The sequence below is a fragment of the Malus sylvestris genome, chromosome 12 (genome assembly GCF_916048215.2).
Source record: "Malus sylvestris chromosome 12, drMalSylv7.2, whole genome shotgun sequence".
Classification (NCBI taxonomy): Eukaryota; Viridiplantae; Streptophyta; class Magnoliopsida; order Rosales; family Rosaceae; genus Malus; species Malus sylvestris.
The window spans coordinates 31973777-31991212 of record NC_062271.1 but is presented as its reverse complement, the minus strand read 5'-3'; the positions used below and the strand labels follow the sequence as shown (position 1 = coordinate 31991212).

General features: G+C 39.9%; 2 protein-coding genes and 1 pseudogene across 2 annotated transcripts; 2 read left to right on the top strand and 1 right to left on the bottom strand.

Annotated features, from left to right (window-relative positions):
- The first annotated feature begins 303 nt into the window (after positions 1–303).
- On the top strand, positions 304–1678 carry LOC126592381 (uncharacterized; annotated as a pseudogene).
- Positions 1679–3582: 1904 nt separating this feature from the next.
- Positions 3583–5873, top strand: LOC126593252 (probable rhamnogalacturonate lyase B). The gene has a single exon (XM_050259254.1). It carries the CDS (start codon positions 3689–3691, stop codon positions 5735–5737), a length of 2049 nt encoding a protein of 682 aa, XP_050115211.1. The 5' UTR covers positions 3583–3688; the 3' UTR covers positions 5738–5873.
- On the bottom strand, positions 5800–13487 carry LOC126593248 (DExH-box ATP-dependent RNA helicase DExH12-like). Its single transcript, XM_050259246.1, has 4 exons — positions 13335–13487; positions 10163–13153; positions 9332–9721; positions 5800–9178 (listed from the first exon to the last, which is right to left on the bottom strand). The coding sequence occupies exons 2-4, from the start codon at positions 13121–13123 to the stop codon at positions 5987–5989; spliced, it is 6543 nt and encodes a 2180-aa protein (XP_050115203.1). The 5' UTR covers positions 13124–13153; positions 13335–13487; the 3' UTR covers positions 5800–5986.
- Between the last annotated feature and the right edge of the window lie 3949 nt (positions 13488–17436).

Below are 17436 nucleotides of genomic sequence, written 5' to 3'. Positions count from 1 at the left end.
CAACTACATGAGGATAAATGTGTCGAATAACATTTGATTTGTCTTCAGTTAATCTCAAAACAGAACAAGTACATTGATTTGTTATTACGAACAAGTATTCTATTATTGCAAGTGAAACACTGACATGCTTTTGATGGAGAAGGTGAGAAAAGGGAGGAGATGAGGGATCCTGGGAGTAATATCAGTCGCATTACTTGATTTGCTCTTCTTCTTCCCAACTAATAATGGTGCTTCCAAGACGACTGCGCTTCTGGAAGGCGAGCACCGAGGAGCGTTACTGGTAATGAGCTCAACTTCAACCAGATGCTAACACGGCAAACTCATAACACCGTGGAGCTGAACAAAGGCATTGTCCGAGTCACTTTTTCAAATCCCAGAGGAGATGTCATTGGAATTGAATACAAGGGAATAGACAACTTGCTCGAAATCAAAAACCTCCCAAGCAATAGAGGTTATTGGGATCTTGTATGGAAAAATGGCTTGGACAGACTACAAGGAACAACATTTAAGATTGTTACATTGACGGCAGACCAAATAGAGATTTCTTTTAATAAAACTTATGATGATTCCCTCGGTGATTGGACGCTACCCTTAAATGTTTAGAAAGGAGGCCAGAATTGCACATAGATCAGACAAGACTTGCTTTGAAACTTCGAGAAGAAAAATTTCAATTCATGGCTGTATCAGACGACATACAAAGATTCATGCCAACAGCCGAAGATCGCGACAGAGACCACGTTCAGACCCTTGCCTTTAACTAATCCAAGAAATCCCGAGCTTAATGGAGAGGTGGATGACAAATACCAATACTCCAGCAACGTCAAAGACATTAAGGTTCACGGTTGGATTAGCACTGACGATGCTATAGGGCTTTGGATGATCACACCTAGTACTGAGTTTCGTTCAGCGGGGCCGTTCAAGCAGGAACTTACCTCTCATGTCGGACCAACTACCCTTACTGTGTTTCTTAGTAGTCACTACGTCGGGAAAGATGTTGGATTGACCTTTGCAGAAGGTGAGGCATGGAAGAAGGTTTTCGGGCCCCTTTTTGTGTATCTTAACTCAGATGTTCCATGCTCGAATGCGTCCTTCTCTCTGTGGGAAAATGCAAAAGAAGAGATGTATGAAGAAGTAAAGAGTTGGCTATATAATTTCACTCAGTCTGAAGACTTTCCTAGCTCCGATGGACGTGCCTCAGTTTCTGGTCAATTACTAATACGGGATTCGCAGATCAACGAGAGCCTAGTCTCAGCAAGTTATGCTTATGTGGGATTGGCTGCACGCGGATACGCGGGATCATGGCAAACGGAAGAATTGGGGTTACTCGGAAAATTCATTCAAATCTTTGATTTCATGAAGGATTGGGGTTACTCGGAAGAATTGGGCAAAGTTCTTCAATATATTTTGAAGTTTTTTTTAAATATTAGTTCTCTTTAAAAATCAATTTTTTAAAGGGAATTTTAACGAAAAACTACTGGTACTGTTCACTTTAACGAAAAATCATATTTTTATACTAAAAAGTCAATTTTGGTACTATTCACTTTACCTTTTATTTTGTCCTTATCATTAAAACTCAAAGTTTTCAAGTCTTCTTCATTAGTTTTTCTTTTTTTAAATGATAAAAAATCTCTCAAAATCCCTTCAAATCTTTGATTTCATGAAGGATTGGGGTTACTAGGGAGAATTGGGCAAAGTTCTTCAATTTATTTTGAAGTTTTTTTTTTTAAATATTATTTCTCTTTAAAAACAATTTTTTAAATGATAAAAAATCTCTCAAAAATCCATTCAAATATTTGATTTCATGAAGGATTGGGGTTACTCGGGAGAATTGGGCAAAGTTCTTCAATTTATTTTGAAGTTTTTTAAAAATATTATTTCTCTTTAAAAAACAATTTTTTTAAATGATAAAAATCTCTCAAAATCCATTCAAATCTTTGATTTCATGAAGGATTGGGGTTACTTAGGAGAATTGGGCAAAGTTCTTCAATTTATTTTGAATTTTTAAAAAATATTATTTCTCTTTAAAAAACAATTTTTTAAATGATAAAAAATCTCTCAAAATCCATTCAAATCTTTGATTTCATGAAGGATTGGGATTACTCGAGAGAATTGGACAAAGTTCTTATTTATTTTGAAGTTTTTTTTGGGTAAATTACACAGCAGCCCCTCAGGTTTTGAGGTTTATTACAACCTCATACAACAACTTTAAAACATTTCACTTTCATACCTCAAGTACTATTTTATTTCAATATAATACATCCGTTAGATTTTCCATCCATTAATCCGTTAAATGCTGACGTGGCTGCCACATTTGTGCCACGTGGCTACCAAATATCTGCCACGTGGCAAAAAAATAATTTTTTATTTTTTTTTTTAAAAACCTGAATTTTCTCAACCAAAAAAAAAATTGAAACCCATATCTGCAACCAGCGATCAGAAGGAGGAAAAGAAGGAGAAGAAGAAGGAGGAAAAGAAAAAAAAAATTTGTCCCTCCCCCAACGACCAGAAGAAGAAGAACCCCCCGCGCCCAGCGACCCTCCCCCCACCCCGACCCAGCTCCCTTCCTCCTCTCCCGTCTCCCCCCCCCCCCACGCCCAGCAACCCTCCCCTCACCTCGACCCAGCTCCCTTCCTTATTCTTCTTCTTCTTCTTCTTGCAGATCTGGGTTTCTTTTTTTTTTCTTCCTCCGACGACCATCCTCCCGTCCCCCCCCCCCGCGCCCCCACCCCGACCCAACTCCCTTCCTCCCTCTTCTTCTTCTTCTTCTTGCAGATCTGGGTTTCTATTTTTTTTTTCTTCCTCCGACGACCCTCCTCCCGCCCACCCCCCCCCCCCCCCGCGCCCCTCCCCCGACCCAGCCCCTTCCTCCCTCTTCTTCTTCTTGCAGATCTGGGTTTCTATTTTTTTTTTTTTTTATTTTCTTCCTCCGACGACCCTCCTCCTGCCCCGCCCCCCCCCCCCCCACCCCGATCTCTTCTTCCTCATCCTCTTCTTCCTCTTCTTCTTCTTGCAGTGGGTTTCTTTTTTTTTTTTCTTTTTTTTTCTTTCTTCCTCCCTCCTCTTCTTCTTCTTGCAGATGTGGGTTTCAAATTTTTTTTTTTTTTTTTTTTAGAAAATTCAGGTTTTTTTTAATTAAAAAATTATTTTATTTGCCACGTGACATACATTTGGCAGCCACGTGGCATATATGTGGCAGCCACGTCAGCATTTAACAGATTCATGGATGGAAAATGTAACGGTTGTATGAAATTGAAATAAAATAGTACTTGAGGTATGAAAGTGAAATGTTTTAAAGATGTTGTATAAGATTGCAATAGACCTCAAACATGAGGGGCTAATATGTAATTTACTCTTTTTTTTTAATATTATTTCTCTTTAAAAAATAAATTTTTAAATGATAAAAATCTCTCAAAAATCCATTCAAATCTTTGATTTCATGAAGGATTGGGGTTACTCGGGAGAATTGGGCAAAGTTCTTCAATTTATTTTGAAGTATTTTTTTATATTATTTCTCTTTAAAAAATAATTTTTTAAATGATAAAAAAATCTCTCAACATCCATTCAAATCTTTAATCAAAATCTATAAGAATCCTTGAAAATCCATTTGAAAGGATTCGATCCTTTGAATTCTATGACTTACAAAAGTCTTTTGCAATCCTCATAAATCTAAGTTGTCTACACCCTTAACATGCTTTCCATGGAGAAGGTGAGGCAATGGAGGAGATGGGGGATCCTATCATCAGTCGCACTACTTGGTTTGCTCTTCTTCTTCCCTACTAATAATGGTGCTTCCAAGACTACGACGATTTCTGGAAGGCGAGCACAGAGCAGCGTTATTAGTAATGAGCTCAACTTCAACAAGATGTTAATCCATCAAACCCAGAACACGGTGGAGCTGAACAATGGCATTGTCCGAGTCAAATTTTCAAATCCCGGAGGAGACATCATTGGAATTCAATACAAGGGAATTGACAACGTGCTCGAAACCAAAAACCACCCAAGCAATAGAGGTTACTGTGATCTTGTATGGGAAAATGGCTTGGACAGACTACAAGGAACAACATTTAAGATTGTTACATCGACGGCAGACCAAATAGAGATTTCTTTTAACAAAACTTATGATGTTTCCCTCGGTGATCGTCCCCTACCCTTAAATGTTGACAAAAGGTACATAATGCAGCGTGGTCGCGGTGGGTTCTACGCGTATGCCATATACGAGCGTCTACAAGGGTGGCCGGCATTGCGCATAGATCAAACAAGACTTGCTTTGAAACTTCGACAAGATAAATTTCAGTTCATGGCTGTATCAGACGACAGACAGAGATTCATGCCAACAACCGAAGATCGCAGCGGAGACCACGCTCAGACCCTTGCCTATCGTGAAGCTGTTCTTTTAACTAATCCAAGCAATCCCGAGTTTAAAGAAGAGGTGGATGACAAATACCAATACTCCAGTGACGTCAAAGACATTAAGGTTCATGGTTGGATCAGCACTGACGATGCTATAGGGCTTTGGATGATCACACCAGGTACCGAGTTTCGTTCAGCGGGGCCGTTCAAGCAGGAACTTACCTCTCATGTCGGCCCAACTGCCCTCACTGTGTTTCTTAGTGGTCACTACGTCGGGAAAGATGTTGGGTTGACCTTTGCAGATGGCGAGGCATGGAAGAAGGTTTTTGGGCCCGTCTTTGTGTATCTTAACTCAGACGTTCCAAGCTCCAATGCGGCCTCCTCTCTCTGGGAAAATGCAAAAGAAGAGATGTATGAAGAAGTAAAGAGTTGGCCATACAATTTCACCCAGTCCGAAGACTATCCTAGCTCCGGTGAACGAGGATCAGTTGCTGGTCTGTTACTAATACGGGATTCATACATCAACGAGAGCCTAGTTTCAGCAAGTTATGCTTATGTGGGATTGGCGGCAAGCGGAGACGCGGGATCATGGCAAACGGAATGCAAGGGTTATCAGTTCTGGACTCAAGCTGACAATCAAGGTTATTTCTACATGAAGGATGTTCGACCGGGGAACTATAGCTTGTATGCAACTGTTCCCGGCTTCATTGGGGACTACAAGTACGAGTATGATATTACAATTGAACCAGCAAGTGAAATTAAGTTAACTAATCTTACCTTTGAACCTCCGAGAAATGGTCCAACCTTGTGGGAGATCGGCATCCCGGATCGGTCAGCCGTAGAGTTCAACATACCGGATCCATATCCAAGCCTTGTGAACCGTTTGTTTACCAACAATTCCGCAAACAAGTTTAGGCAATATGGCTTGTGGGAACGATACGAAGATTACTACCCTGACCATGATCTCATCTACACCATCGGTACCAACAATTACAGTGATGATTGGTTTTATGCTCATGTGACAAGGAACATAAATGGTACATATGAGGCAACAACGTGGCAAATTGTATTTCAACTTGAAAACGTTTCGAGCACCGGAAATTATACGCTCCAATTGGCGTTGGCCTCGGCCACCTATGCCGAACTGCAAGTTCGATTCAACAACCAGAACGACACACCTCATTTTTCGACAGGGCTAATAGGGAGGGACAATGCCATAGCAAGGCATGGAATTCATGGTTTGTACTGGCTCTTCAGTGTTGATGTGCCGAGCTATCGACTACAACAAGGATACAACACCATCTATCTTACACAATCAAGAACCTGGGGACCTTTTGCAGGGCTTATGTACGACTACATCCGACTAGAAGGACCTCCTCCAAAGTGATTGTATTTTATGTATTAAGAGTTTTACCGAGCCCAGTGACGTTTTATGATTCATACTTCCTGTTATATGTATTCTTTCATATTTGTTTCAAATTATGACTTTATAAATACAATGTTTCAATAAGTTCGTAACAAAATTATGATCAGCCAGTACAGTACGGAACATAAGAACCATAATTTTAAGAAACAGGAACGGCGTAAATCGAAAAACAAAACAAAAGCGAAAATACTAGGAAGAACAGAGAACATCTCATTCACCGCCGCTGTCGTCGTCAGGCCCGGCTGCATCTTTGATATCAAGAGTGAAATCATATTCCTGATCGCATCCCAAATATGAATCACACATGAAGTAAAGAATGTAACTCTTCTCTCCGGGTTCGGCGGGAGCAGCAAATTCGAGCTTCACCTTGGCCCTCCTCTGCAGCGAAACTCTCTTGATGGCGAGCAACGAGTTTGTCTTGGTATCCCCCACCACAAGCCACCAGCCCTCTTCTTTGGCCTTGGGATACCTCAGGGCATCCACAGGGCCAACCTCCGTCCTCCCTTCGAGGTCACGTTCAAGAGTGACTAGCAGAGTGATTTCTTCCCCGGCCCTTATGTTGTCCCTATCCAGCACCTCGTATAGCATATCAATGTTGGGAAACCGGTTGCAAAAGCGTGCAATATCCAGCAACTGTGAATCTGACATCTGAAGTAGCTCGCGCCTTTCTTCGTCATCCAACTCAACCAAATCAAACACTGTCTCTATACTTTTTCCAGGATTTTCTTGGCATCTCTTTGCCAACTCCTTTGTGAAGTGAGGAAGCTGTAGAAGCATTGAATCACGATCCCACATACCCTGAGTCACCATCTGGCTGACTTCCATGGCTAAGACGGCAAGGCTTAGCCAGCCATTGCTGGAAATCACATCAACCATTGCCTGAAGCAACCTACTCGCGGAAAGGATCACCTCTCGCTGGTCCAACACTAGGTTCCCACCCAGAGGCTGCCTTGCAAAGTGGGCCTGAAGCAGAGCATTTGCCTTAACATGAGGGTCTGTGCATTTGGGATTATCAAACGAAAACCTCTGGTGGTTAATTAACCTCCGAACCACCTCTTCCTCCCCTGGTCTAATAGGAAGCTGGGAATACTCCGATGCGTGAGTTAGAATTTCAAGAAGACCCTTCATCTTTGTTTTGGAAGTCAAGGAAGAACTGAAACGCTCAATGGTGGTATAACTGATGTAATAATATGAAGCTATCATGCCAAGATTTAAAGGAGAAAGGTCCATGTCATCCTCAATAGCAACACACTTGCTTGCCTCCAAGTCACTCAGTGTATTTTCAACAAGCTCGGAGAGGTGATCAGAAAGATGCCGCTGGGTAACTCCCTGGAGATTGTAATAGTTGGGATTTTGTGTGAGCCTCCGGTACAAGAAAGTCCATGTAAGGTAATCGACAGCATCTTGCTTGTTCTCAATTATTCCAGCAACAACTTCTGCATTCAGATTATCATGTAGATAGTGGTGCAAATGGCTTTCAACAGGGAATGCTTCGTACAAGAACTTCTTGTAGTATTCTTTACGAGGCGCGTGGCAGAGGATGACACATTTCCCAGAATTATCTAGCAGAGGGCGACTGGCATGACCCATCATCTGCAACAGATCAGTAACAGGGTAATCAGTGTGAACATTTTCCCGGCCATCATAATACTGAGTTCCCATCACAACCACCAAATGGGCTGACAAAGGCACTCCCCAGCACATTGAACTGCTCATGACACAAACTTGAATCCACCCAGCTTCAAAAAGCTGTGACACAACTTCTTGGTCCAAACTGCTTAAACCTTCATGCAAGTAGCCCACTCCACTTCGCAAAGTGCCCTTCAAAATTTCATCACCGAGTCTTTCAATGAAAGGCTCAATATCATCTACAGACCGCAACAGAAATGACGGTTTCTCCCCACCGTCTGCATTTGAGTAGGTCATCAGATCCATAGCCGTTAGTCGAACATGTTTCCTTGTAGGAACATACACAAGAGCTGGTTTCGCATTCTTGGCATGCTGGACAATTGCTGTGTATGTGGGTTTTGCCATTGCTTGCATCCTGGCTTCGAAATTAGCCAAATCCACCCCCTGAATGTGTATTTCCAGAGGCACCGGGCGCACACCAGGAGGAAAATTGAAAAGGCCATGAGAGCTAGCCCCTATCCATTCTCCAAGATCCTTTGCATTTGCAAGAGAAGTTGACAGGGCCACAATACGAATCTTGTTCTCAGATTGACTCGCTATATATCTCATTCTAGAGACTATTACCTCCAAGATGGGACCACCCTGACCACCAATCAAGTGGAGTTCATCTATAATAAAAAGACTAACCTGTTGAACATGCTTTCTCTGTTTCCAGCGGCGGGATAAAGCATCCCATTTCTCTGGAGTGCTGATGATAATCTGACCTCTCTCAAGCAGTTTTAGGTCTGTGGCCGTTTCCCCTGTTAATAATTCAACTCGCAGATTGAGACCTTTTCCAAACTTCTTCTCCCAGTCACGGTACCGTTCCTTAGCAAGAGCTTCAATAGGTGCAATATACACAACACGCATGACATTATCAGAGCGCTTCTGATGACTCCTCAATACAGCAAACTCTGCACATATGGTCTTCCCACTCCCTGTTGGTGCGGCAACTAAGACATTGTCATCTGAATTATACAAAACAGTGAAGACCTGAGTCTGGACAGGATTGAAATGCTTGAAATCTTGATACAAAGCTTCATATAACGGATTCCTTAATGCAGTCACAGGAAGTGGTTGCAAGTCCAATAACTCTGTTGGTGGAGGATACTTTTCCGGTAAGATGAGGTGTCTGAAAGAAACAGGTAAAACAGTCTGGGACCCAAGCCACCTATCAGACACCACACGAATGAAGTATTGAGGCGGAAGGGGCTCATAAATTGGCACTGTAAAGTTCAAAGTATGATCCTCATCAATATACTGCTTCTTCAGCAGAAAATATTCGTGATGAAGAACAAACTCGCCATCATTATCCTCCACTATTACCCAAAATGGCTCCACATATCCATGAACTTTGTCCTCCCACTGGAAATCTGGTGTGATAGTGAGCTCCACCCTCAATACAGTGCGAGTAATCGGCTGCACATGGGCTGCAAGGTTTAACTTGGGGAACTGGTGGATGAACTTATGAAGTGTTCTTCCCATCTTTGGCATACGAATTAGCTCCCCTAGCTCCTGTGAAGAGAGGTCATAATACCTATCCCAGGCCAAATCCTTCTTCTCCAGCTTCATCAAAATATCATTTGCAATACCAGTGAATTGGCGAAGAGGTGTTTGGACACTCCACATCTTCTTGTTAACCATCTTACACATGTTCAAAGCCTTTTCCGCTAGTTGAGCCCATCCTCGTTTCAAGACAATCTCGAAAAGAGCTCGGAGAAGACGCCCCGCACTCTGAACATCCAAAGCCAAAATAGAGAGGCGGACAAATGAATAACAGAATAAAAAGAGACAAAATAAATACATAAACCAGAACAAGCTGCAGCACAATCCTAACTGTCTCTCAAACAATAAATGAGAAAAGGGCATGAAATTAATAATACAAACCTGAGTAATGTAGACCATATCTGATGTCAATGAAAGCCCCTCAAGCTTCAGCTGTGAAATATATGCTTGCAGCAAGACATTGATCTTGGCACTGGGCTCTTCCAGGCTTTCCTTCACCGGAATGGGAACACGATCCAAAAGCTTTGCTAGCTCCATCTTTTCATCCTGCCGTACAGTAACGTACTTAAATTCTTCACTCAGCGAGAACAATCGACAAAGTTCAATATCCCCCATGGTAGGCTTCAAATGCTCATTATATGTGGATATTGTTCCATGGGTTATATAGTAATAACTCGCAATGCGACCCAAGTCTGTAACCTGGAAATATCCACTTTTTCGGTCGTACTTAATCAAATTGCTCTTGTCCAAGATGGTTGCAGCGGAATGGATCTGCAAAATGAAAAGGTTGAAGACAACATGAGACATTCATAAGAAATATAGAATGCAGGAATCCAGATAAACGTCGCAAAATACCACAGCAACGATAAGAACAGAATGGACAAGAACTAAATGAGTCCAAGGGAAATCAGATAGAGCTAAAGATAAAATAAATCAAAACCCGTAAACCATCATGGTCAACGACTCAACACAAAGACTCAAATACCATAAAATATCTAATAGAATGGGACAAACAAATTCCTATAACCAATAAAAAAAATTTAGATTACTATGTCAAGCCCCTTATGTTCACGTGTTTCCTCTCCAGTGATATGCAATTGTTTGTTATCTTGTGTAATTAAGAGAATGGTTATATACTATACTACTATTACTAATGCTGCAAAGCAATGAAAATGCCAACTCCAGAAAACACAAAGTTTGGGCGGTTCTTACCAAATCAGCTCGTCTCTCCTCCAATGTAATATCCCTGGAGAGAACATCAGCTTCCAAACCATAGAGTGTAGGGTTACGTAACATGCGAACATACAGGTAAGTGTATCCTATCCAATTGCAAGCTTCTCTAGCATTCTGAACAGTTCCAAGAACGATTTCAGCATTCAGTTGGTCAGCCAATTTGGATATGAATTGACTTTCAATGGGAAGCTGTTGGTTCATCAAAGAAAGATAGTATTGAAGTTCATTGTGGCCAGTAATGATAATCCCTTCTCCATACGAATCAAACTGAGGTCTCCCTGCACGCCCCAACATCTGCATAACATCCAAAGGACTTAGTTCAGTCCATGCTCCCTTTTCTGGATCATAGATCTGAGTCCCTTTGATTATCACGGTGTGAGCTGGCAGATTCACACCCCAAGCAAGTGTTGCTGTGGAAACCAAAACTTGTACGTGCCCATCAGCAAAGAGATCCTCAACCAGTTGGCGATCTGCCCTGTTCAATCCAGCATGATGAATAGCAAAACCATATGGCAGAAGATCTTTGAGATCATTGCTCTTGACCAAATCTGTATGAGTAGTTAGAATCTCGCGGCTCGCACTGTCTTCTTTCAGAAACCTACCAAGGGTGTCCTTAGCAAGTGCAGTATCTCTTATTGCACGAGCTGTTTTGGCTGTTTCTTTCCTCGAATGGACAAAGATAAGGACTTGATGTTTTCCAGCTACAGCCACGACCTTCTCGTAGCAGAGATCATTCATCAACTGGAACCTCTGCAATGGTTTCCTTACCATGATTCCAATATACTGTTGAGAAAGGGGGACAGGTCTGTAACTGTTATCAAAATAAAACAGTCCCTTCTTAAGATCAACACGCAAGAACAACGCCACATCTTCGTAGTTAGGGAGTGTAGCAGATAACCCCACCAACCGAATATGATCTTTCGTGGTCTCAATCTGCCTAACAGTTCTAGCGACAATACTTTCAAGAACAGGGCCTCTATTATCATGGAGAAGATGAATTTCATCAATGATAAGAAGTTTGACCAGTTGAGTGTAAGTCCGGTCTCCCGACTTTCGGGTAATGATATCCCACTTCTCAGGGGTTGTGACAATAATTTGAGTTTCTTCGATCTGTTGGCGAGTCAATGTCTGGTCACCACTTAGCTCCCTCACAGTGACACCATAATCCTTCAAACGATTAGAAAGATTTCCAACAACTTCAGCAACAAGAGCTTTCATAGGTGCAACATATACAATCTTATAATCACTGTGGTTTATGGAACCATCCTCCTTGTTCATGTTCAGCGCAAACTGCTGAAGTATAGTGAGCACTGCAACATTAGTTTTTCCAGCACCAGTAGGAGCACATAACAGGATATTGTCCGCTTTGAAAAGCGCAGTCTCATAGACTCTACTTTGTACCCTGTTCAACTGGGTCATTCCTTTGAAAGCTGGCTGAGCCCACTCTGGCATGGCAGATATTTTAACAAGCTTCTCGTCAGGACTAAATGGTCTCGGTTTCAAGGCCGGCACATGGATTTCTTCATATCCCTTGCTGGGATGTCTGTAAGACCCATCTGGAAGCACGCACTTCTTCGAAACCAACAGTCTACTTTGCTCTTGTGCAAGGCTGTCAAGATCAAGCAGCTCTGCCTGCCCCTTCAACCAACCACTGTCAGCGTCTCTATCGACAAGGCCCCTCCTACCCCTGTCCCCATCTCCACCACTCTCATCCTTCAACCTGCGAGCCTCTTCTCTAATACTCTTCTCCAAGTTCTTTTGCCTCTCCTTTGCACTAGCCCTTGTGGCATGCAACTGTTCTACAATTGCAGCCAAATCCGGACCCAGCTGCAACATTTCCTCCTCAATTTTCTTCCTCTCATCTTGATCTTCGGCTCTGGCCAAACGCGTGCACCAGACAATCTTCAGCCGGTTTCGACACAGAAACTTAATAAGGCTGAATTTGTCAAACTGAAGGTGAACCAACAGCTTGGTTTCAACTTCCCTGTCATCACCTTCAGCGAGTATCTTGAGCACCTCTTCAGCAAGCTTCTGGCATTGTTGTGGATCAATCTGTTTCTCATAAGCTTCAGATATCTTCCTCTGAAGCCAATAAGCATCAATGTCCTGAACATTAAGGCTCGTACCCTCATTTGCTTCCTGCATTTCATCATCATCAATCCCACCACCCATTTGCATAGCCCCAGACTGATGTGGTTCAGCCACATCATCGTCGTCCTCTTCCTCGTCCTCCTGGACCATATCAAGATCACTCTCCTCGTCATCATCTTCATTCTCTTCAAACTCAACGGCAACACCCACATCGTCATCAAGCGCTTCATCACCATTAACCACGGCAGACCCTCCAGCATCACCCCCATCTTGAAAGTCAGTAATCAACCTCCCAATCGAAACCAACTGATCAAAGACGGTGTTGGGTATAGGATTCAACATTTTCTCAATCTCCTTTTTCTTATCAGCGTTCTTAAAGTTCTCGTTTTTAAGAACGGCCAAAATCTCATCAGCGGCACCGCTTATTATACTCGAAGGCTGGCCACCCAACTGTTGCTGAATGACGCTGAGCATGGCCTCATAAGCAGCCCTGGTTTCCTTGGTCTTAGGCTGATAAACCCCTTCCTCAGTGGCCGTGAGGACGCTCTCTTCATGAAGCCGCCGCTTTTTACTCTGTCGAACCGGGGCAGGTTCAGCATTCGGGTCCCGCTCCTTCTTCTTCTTCGACTTCTTAAGCTTGTCATCGAGCTCCGGCGGCCTACCCCTGTAAGCCCGGTCACCGAAGTGCTTGGGGTCAATCTTTCCCCATAGAGATTCCGGCTCGCCGGTGGGCTCGTGCGTGTCACGCGGGCGAGAGTCGGTTGTCAGCACCAAACTCGAGTTAGCACGGTACTCGTATTGCTTGAACCGGGCGTGCGCCTCCGCACCGCCGCCCAAATGCTGCGCCATTTCGGGATCTCAATCCGAACCACAGAAACCCTAATAAACAAATTAAAAACCCCCCAAACAAGTCAGTCTAGGGTTTTACTGCAACTTCAATATCAAATCACAACGAATACGTAAAATCCGAATTCGATTAAATACAAGTAAAGCAAAACCCTAGAAATGAACGCAAACAGAAAACCCTAGCGGGAAAAGTAGAGAAGATGAAAACACTCACAGCGAGTTGCGACTTGCGAGTTGAGTGTGTAAACCGACCTTAACGATGATTTGATTTGATTTTCTATCCGCAATTTTCTTGGTTTTATATCGTCTCTGATATAATTTTCAACAGAAATGTGTAGACAAATGTGACCGCCATGGATTACTTGGGCATCCTGAGGATTTGGGCGGAAGCTTTTGTGGGCCAATATGATTTCTATGTGGATCTTTGTCTTGATGGGCTTCGGCACCAATATTGCCCAAAACATAAAAACTGAATTTCTCATCGTTCAATTGAATCGCAATTCATGAACAAACTCTCCACAAAATGATATTTTGATCGAGTTCTAAATCGGTTTTTGTTTAAGTTTTTTATATAACTATATATTTACACTAAATTATGCAGGAATAAAGAATTTTTCATTTTCAAAATTCAAGTATAAGACATTTCACCAGTAAAGAGTAATACTGTTAAAAATAAATATACGGTTTATGGAAGAAGAAACTTTACATGACTTATAAGCGGTTGAACTATTTTACATATTATCTTAGTTTTATGGTGAAACTTCAACTTATTCAGATACCACTAGATAGTGTTCTAAAAAACTTATCATAGTGGAAACTAAATGAGTAATAGTTTCATATTGAAACAATTTATTGGACGATGATCTATGAAAAGATGACAAAGAAATAAAAGGTTCAAAACTTCAAATTAGGGTGAGCAGACAAACCTACAATCGACGAAAAAAAAAAACAACAACAAATAAAAAAAACCAAACAAACAAACAAACCTACAAACCAATCCGGAAGGACCGGTTCAGAATGCGGTTTGATTTTTATAAATTATGGGTTAACCAAATTAAACTGCTTATAATAAAATAATAATACTTGTATTCGCTCATTGGGAGGTGAGCTCATTCCTTACTTGCAAAAACGTATCTTCATCGTAGAAATTTCATGATGAACCATTCAACTTCTTAATCTTTATTTGAAGGCCATCCCTACAAAGAATTATTAAAATCAAAAATTGTCTAGCCATTTTAATATATCAAATTAATGAATGGTTCACTATGAATATGCTACTTGGTACCCATACCATTGATTTGATTCATAAGTTTGGATAGCCAAACGATCTCCAATTTGAATGGCTTTTTGTAGGAATGATCTTCATTATTGGGTTTAGTCCACTTTATTGGGTTATATCCATTCATTGATTATCCGCATCAACTTTTTTTTTTAAATCTTTTTATTAATTGTGATAAATGTCATCCTTATTTATAGGTTTTCTTTTACTCAATTTCAGAATTAAATATTGTTTCTCCTTTTTCTTGCTCCTAATTCGTATCTTAATTTTTTCTTTTACCTCCATCGCAGGTTCTAATTAACTGTGTTAACTAATCTATATGATAGGTTATATATATATATATATATATATATATATATATATATATATTAGCACATATCCTAGAATGTTTATAAATGAATGGAAAATAAAATTCCTTTGGACTATTTTCACGGATGATAGGTAGATTAAGTTTTGTTTTATTCAGAGATTATAGGTAGATTAAGTTCCATATATGTTATCATATATGGATCAAAGTACTCTATTTTTTATTTGATTAAACCGAAAACCAAACTAAATCACCGCAACAGTGGTGATTCGATGTAAACGGTTCTTAATCATTGTTGTTTGATTCTGATTTCGAATTTAACAAACTACAATATGTAAAATTTGTGCTGAATTCAGACCTAAAATCGAACCAACCTCAATCACGCCTGGACTTAGTTCGAATTGTTGTAAAAGTATGAGAAAAGAGTATCACTAATAGTCCTTAAAAAAAAAAAAAAAAAAAAAGGAGATTCATCTCCTTTAAATAAGGAGAAATGTTAAGGAAACTCTTAAAGTGGAATCCCTATAGACTCTATGTTATTTTATGTTTTTGGCACAATATTTTATAATATTAACACGAGAATTTACGTCAAACTGTGAGGTATCTTTTCTCTTAAATAAATAATAAAGAAACCTATTTATGATTATATTAATATAGAAAATGAGGAAATTCGATACATGAATATTCTCATTTCTACTTATAGTAACACTATTATAAGGAATCTAATTGTCATGCATACTAACTATTGAGAGATTTATTTCTTACTATTATTATACACTTATGGAAGTTTTTTAAATATATACATTCTATGTTTATTATAATTTCTATATCTCTTTTAATTTTTCCATGTAAAATAATTTGTCAATTTTAACAAAATTAACATGTGATTTTTTTTGTTTTACTGTATTTTATAATATACATGCATATAGTTACAAAATTTAAATCATTCCCTTTTTCGGTTTTTACCTCCTAATTCTAAATACAGTACTACTTAAGTTGTCAAAACCTAACAAGAAATTGCAATTGTCTTGTAGATTCACTGATTGTAATATAGTTCATGATAAACATTAAAGCTAACCTGGGATTTCCTTATTTAGTCCTTTTTTTCATGTTATTTCCTTTCATATTAGCCAAAAATAATTTTTTTTATTTTTTATTAAAAGTTCCAAAGTTGATATTTTAGCTACCCTATATATATTGACATAAAATTTCATCTGTAAGAATCCTCACCGCAACGCCGTCTCCTCCTCTTCCTCTTTAGTGTAGCAAAAAAAAAAACTCAATCGGTATTCAGTATGTTTTATTTACTAGCTAGTAGTATTTCAATATCTTGTAACGTACAAATTTAATTTGTGATTTTTTTTTCAGTTTAACGTTTCAAATATAAGTTTATTCAAAGGTTGCCCAAAATAAAGAGCGGTCTGATATGTACAAAGTAGTTTAGGGTTGTTGGTCGAGATGCTTTGATTATGAAAAATGTAGTTTAGGGTTGCCGGACGATGCAATTTAGGGTTACTGGATGGGATTCTAAGTGTACAAAAAGTACTTTAGGAGTGTCAACGGGAATGTTTTGAATATAGTTTAGGGTTGTCATCCAGGATATCTGAATATAAAAATATTAGGATTGCCGGCAACGATGCTCTGAATATTGTGGTGTATCGTATGGAAACAAACAGTCCACGACTATTGTTTACATTTTCCTTATTTACTATTTTCTTGAATATACATTCTACATTTTGTTTATGCAATCACAATACCCTTTTTCACTTAGTTCTTTGGGATAATTACATTTTTGTGTGTGTAATCGTTCATTTTATTTTGATTTTTTATTTTGTCATATTTTATTCTGTAAGATTTGATTGACATTTTTTAAAATGTTTTTACAGGATCTCTATACTTGCTAGCTATGTCAACTGATACCAACTCCTCCAACAACATCCTTGAAGTCACTTCAAAACCTACAAACGAAAAGGTAGTTGAAGACACCTTGGAACCTACGAACGAGATAGAGGTAATGCGTCAACCAGCTTCAGTATAAATTTATTGCATCTATTTAATAAATTGATTGGGTTATTTGAGAGTTTTTCAATGTACCCGATACGGGACGATACGCTATATAGCATATGTATCCATGTTCTGAGCACATTGGAAAAAATTTTGGTTATTTTTATATGCATGTTTGCCTCCCACTATATATATAAATTCTTAAGAAGTTAAAAATTAGATAATATTTTATAACTTATTAAACACTAAACTATTAAACACAAGAATTAGAGCATGCATTGTCACATCCTAGTCTTGACTCCGCTGTAACATGATATTGTCCGTTTTGGGCCCCGGCCAATCCCTCATGATTTTGTTTTTGGGAACTCACATGAGAACTTCCTAGGGGATCACCCATCCTAGGATTGCTCTCGCCCGAACTCACTTAACTTCGGAGTTCCAATGGAATCTAAAACCAGTGAGTCCCCAAAATGTCTCGTGCTATATGGAGGTGGGCATGTACATATAAGGTATATCACCCTATCTTCGTTAATCGATGTGGGATGTTACATGCATGGCAAATTGGCAACATCACGCATCAGTCTGAGTGCTTTCGACTTTCTTAAAGGTTTTCATAATTATGAAATTATGTTAGAGTAGTTACTAACTTTGGAGTAAAATTGGATTTTTTTGTATATAATTTCTAATGAGGGAGCATCGTACCTAGTAGTCATCAATGACTCAAGC

Excerpts from the sequence above, each read along its gene's own strand:
- LOC126593252 (XM_050259254.1), top strand. The coding sequence starts at position 3,689 with ATGCTTTCCATGGAGAAGGTGAGGCAATGGAGGAGATGGGGGATCCTA.
- LOC126593248 (XM_050259246.1), bottom strand. The coding sequence starts at position 13,123 with ATGGCGCAGCATTTGGGCGGCGGTGCGGAGGCGCACGCCCGGTTCAAG. Across the intron at positions 9,722-10,162 it reads AGGAGAGACGAGCTGATTTG|ATCCATTCCGCTGCAACCAT; the intron begins GTAAGAACCGCC and ends TTCATTTTGCAG. Across the intron at positions 9,179-9,331 it reads ATATGGTCTACATTACTCAG|AGTGCGGGGCGTCTTCTCCG; the intron begins GTTTGTATTATT and ends TTGGATGTTCAG.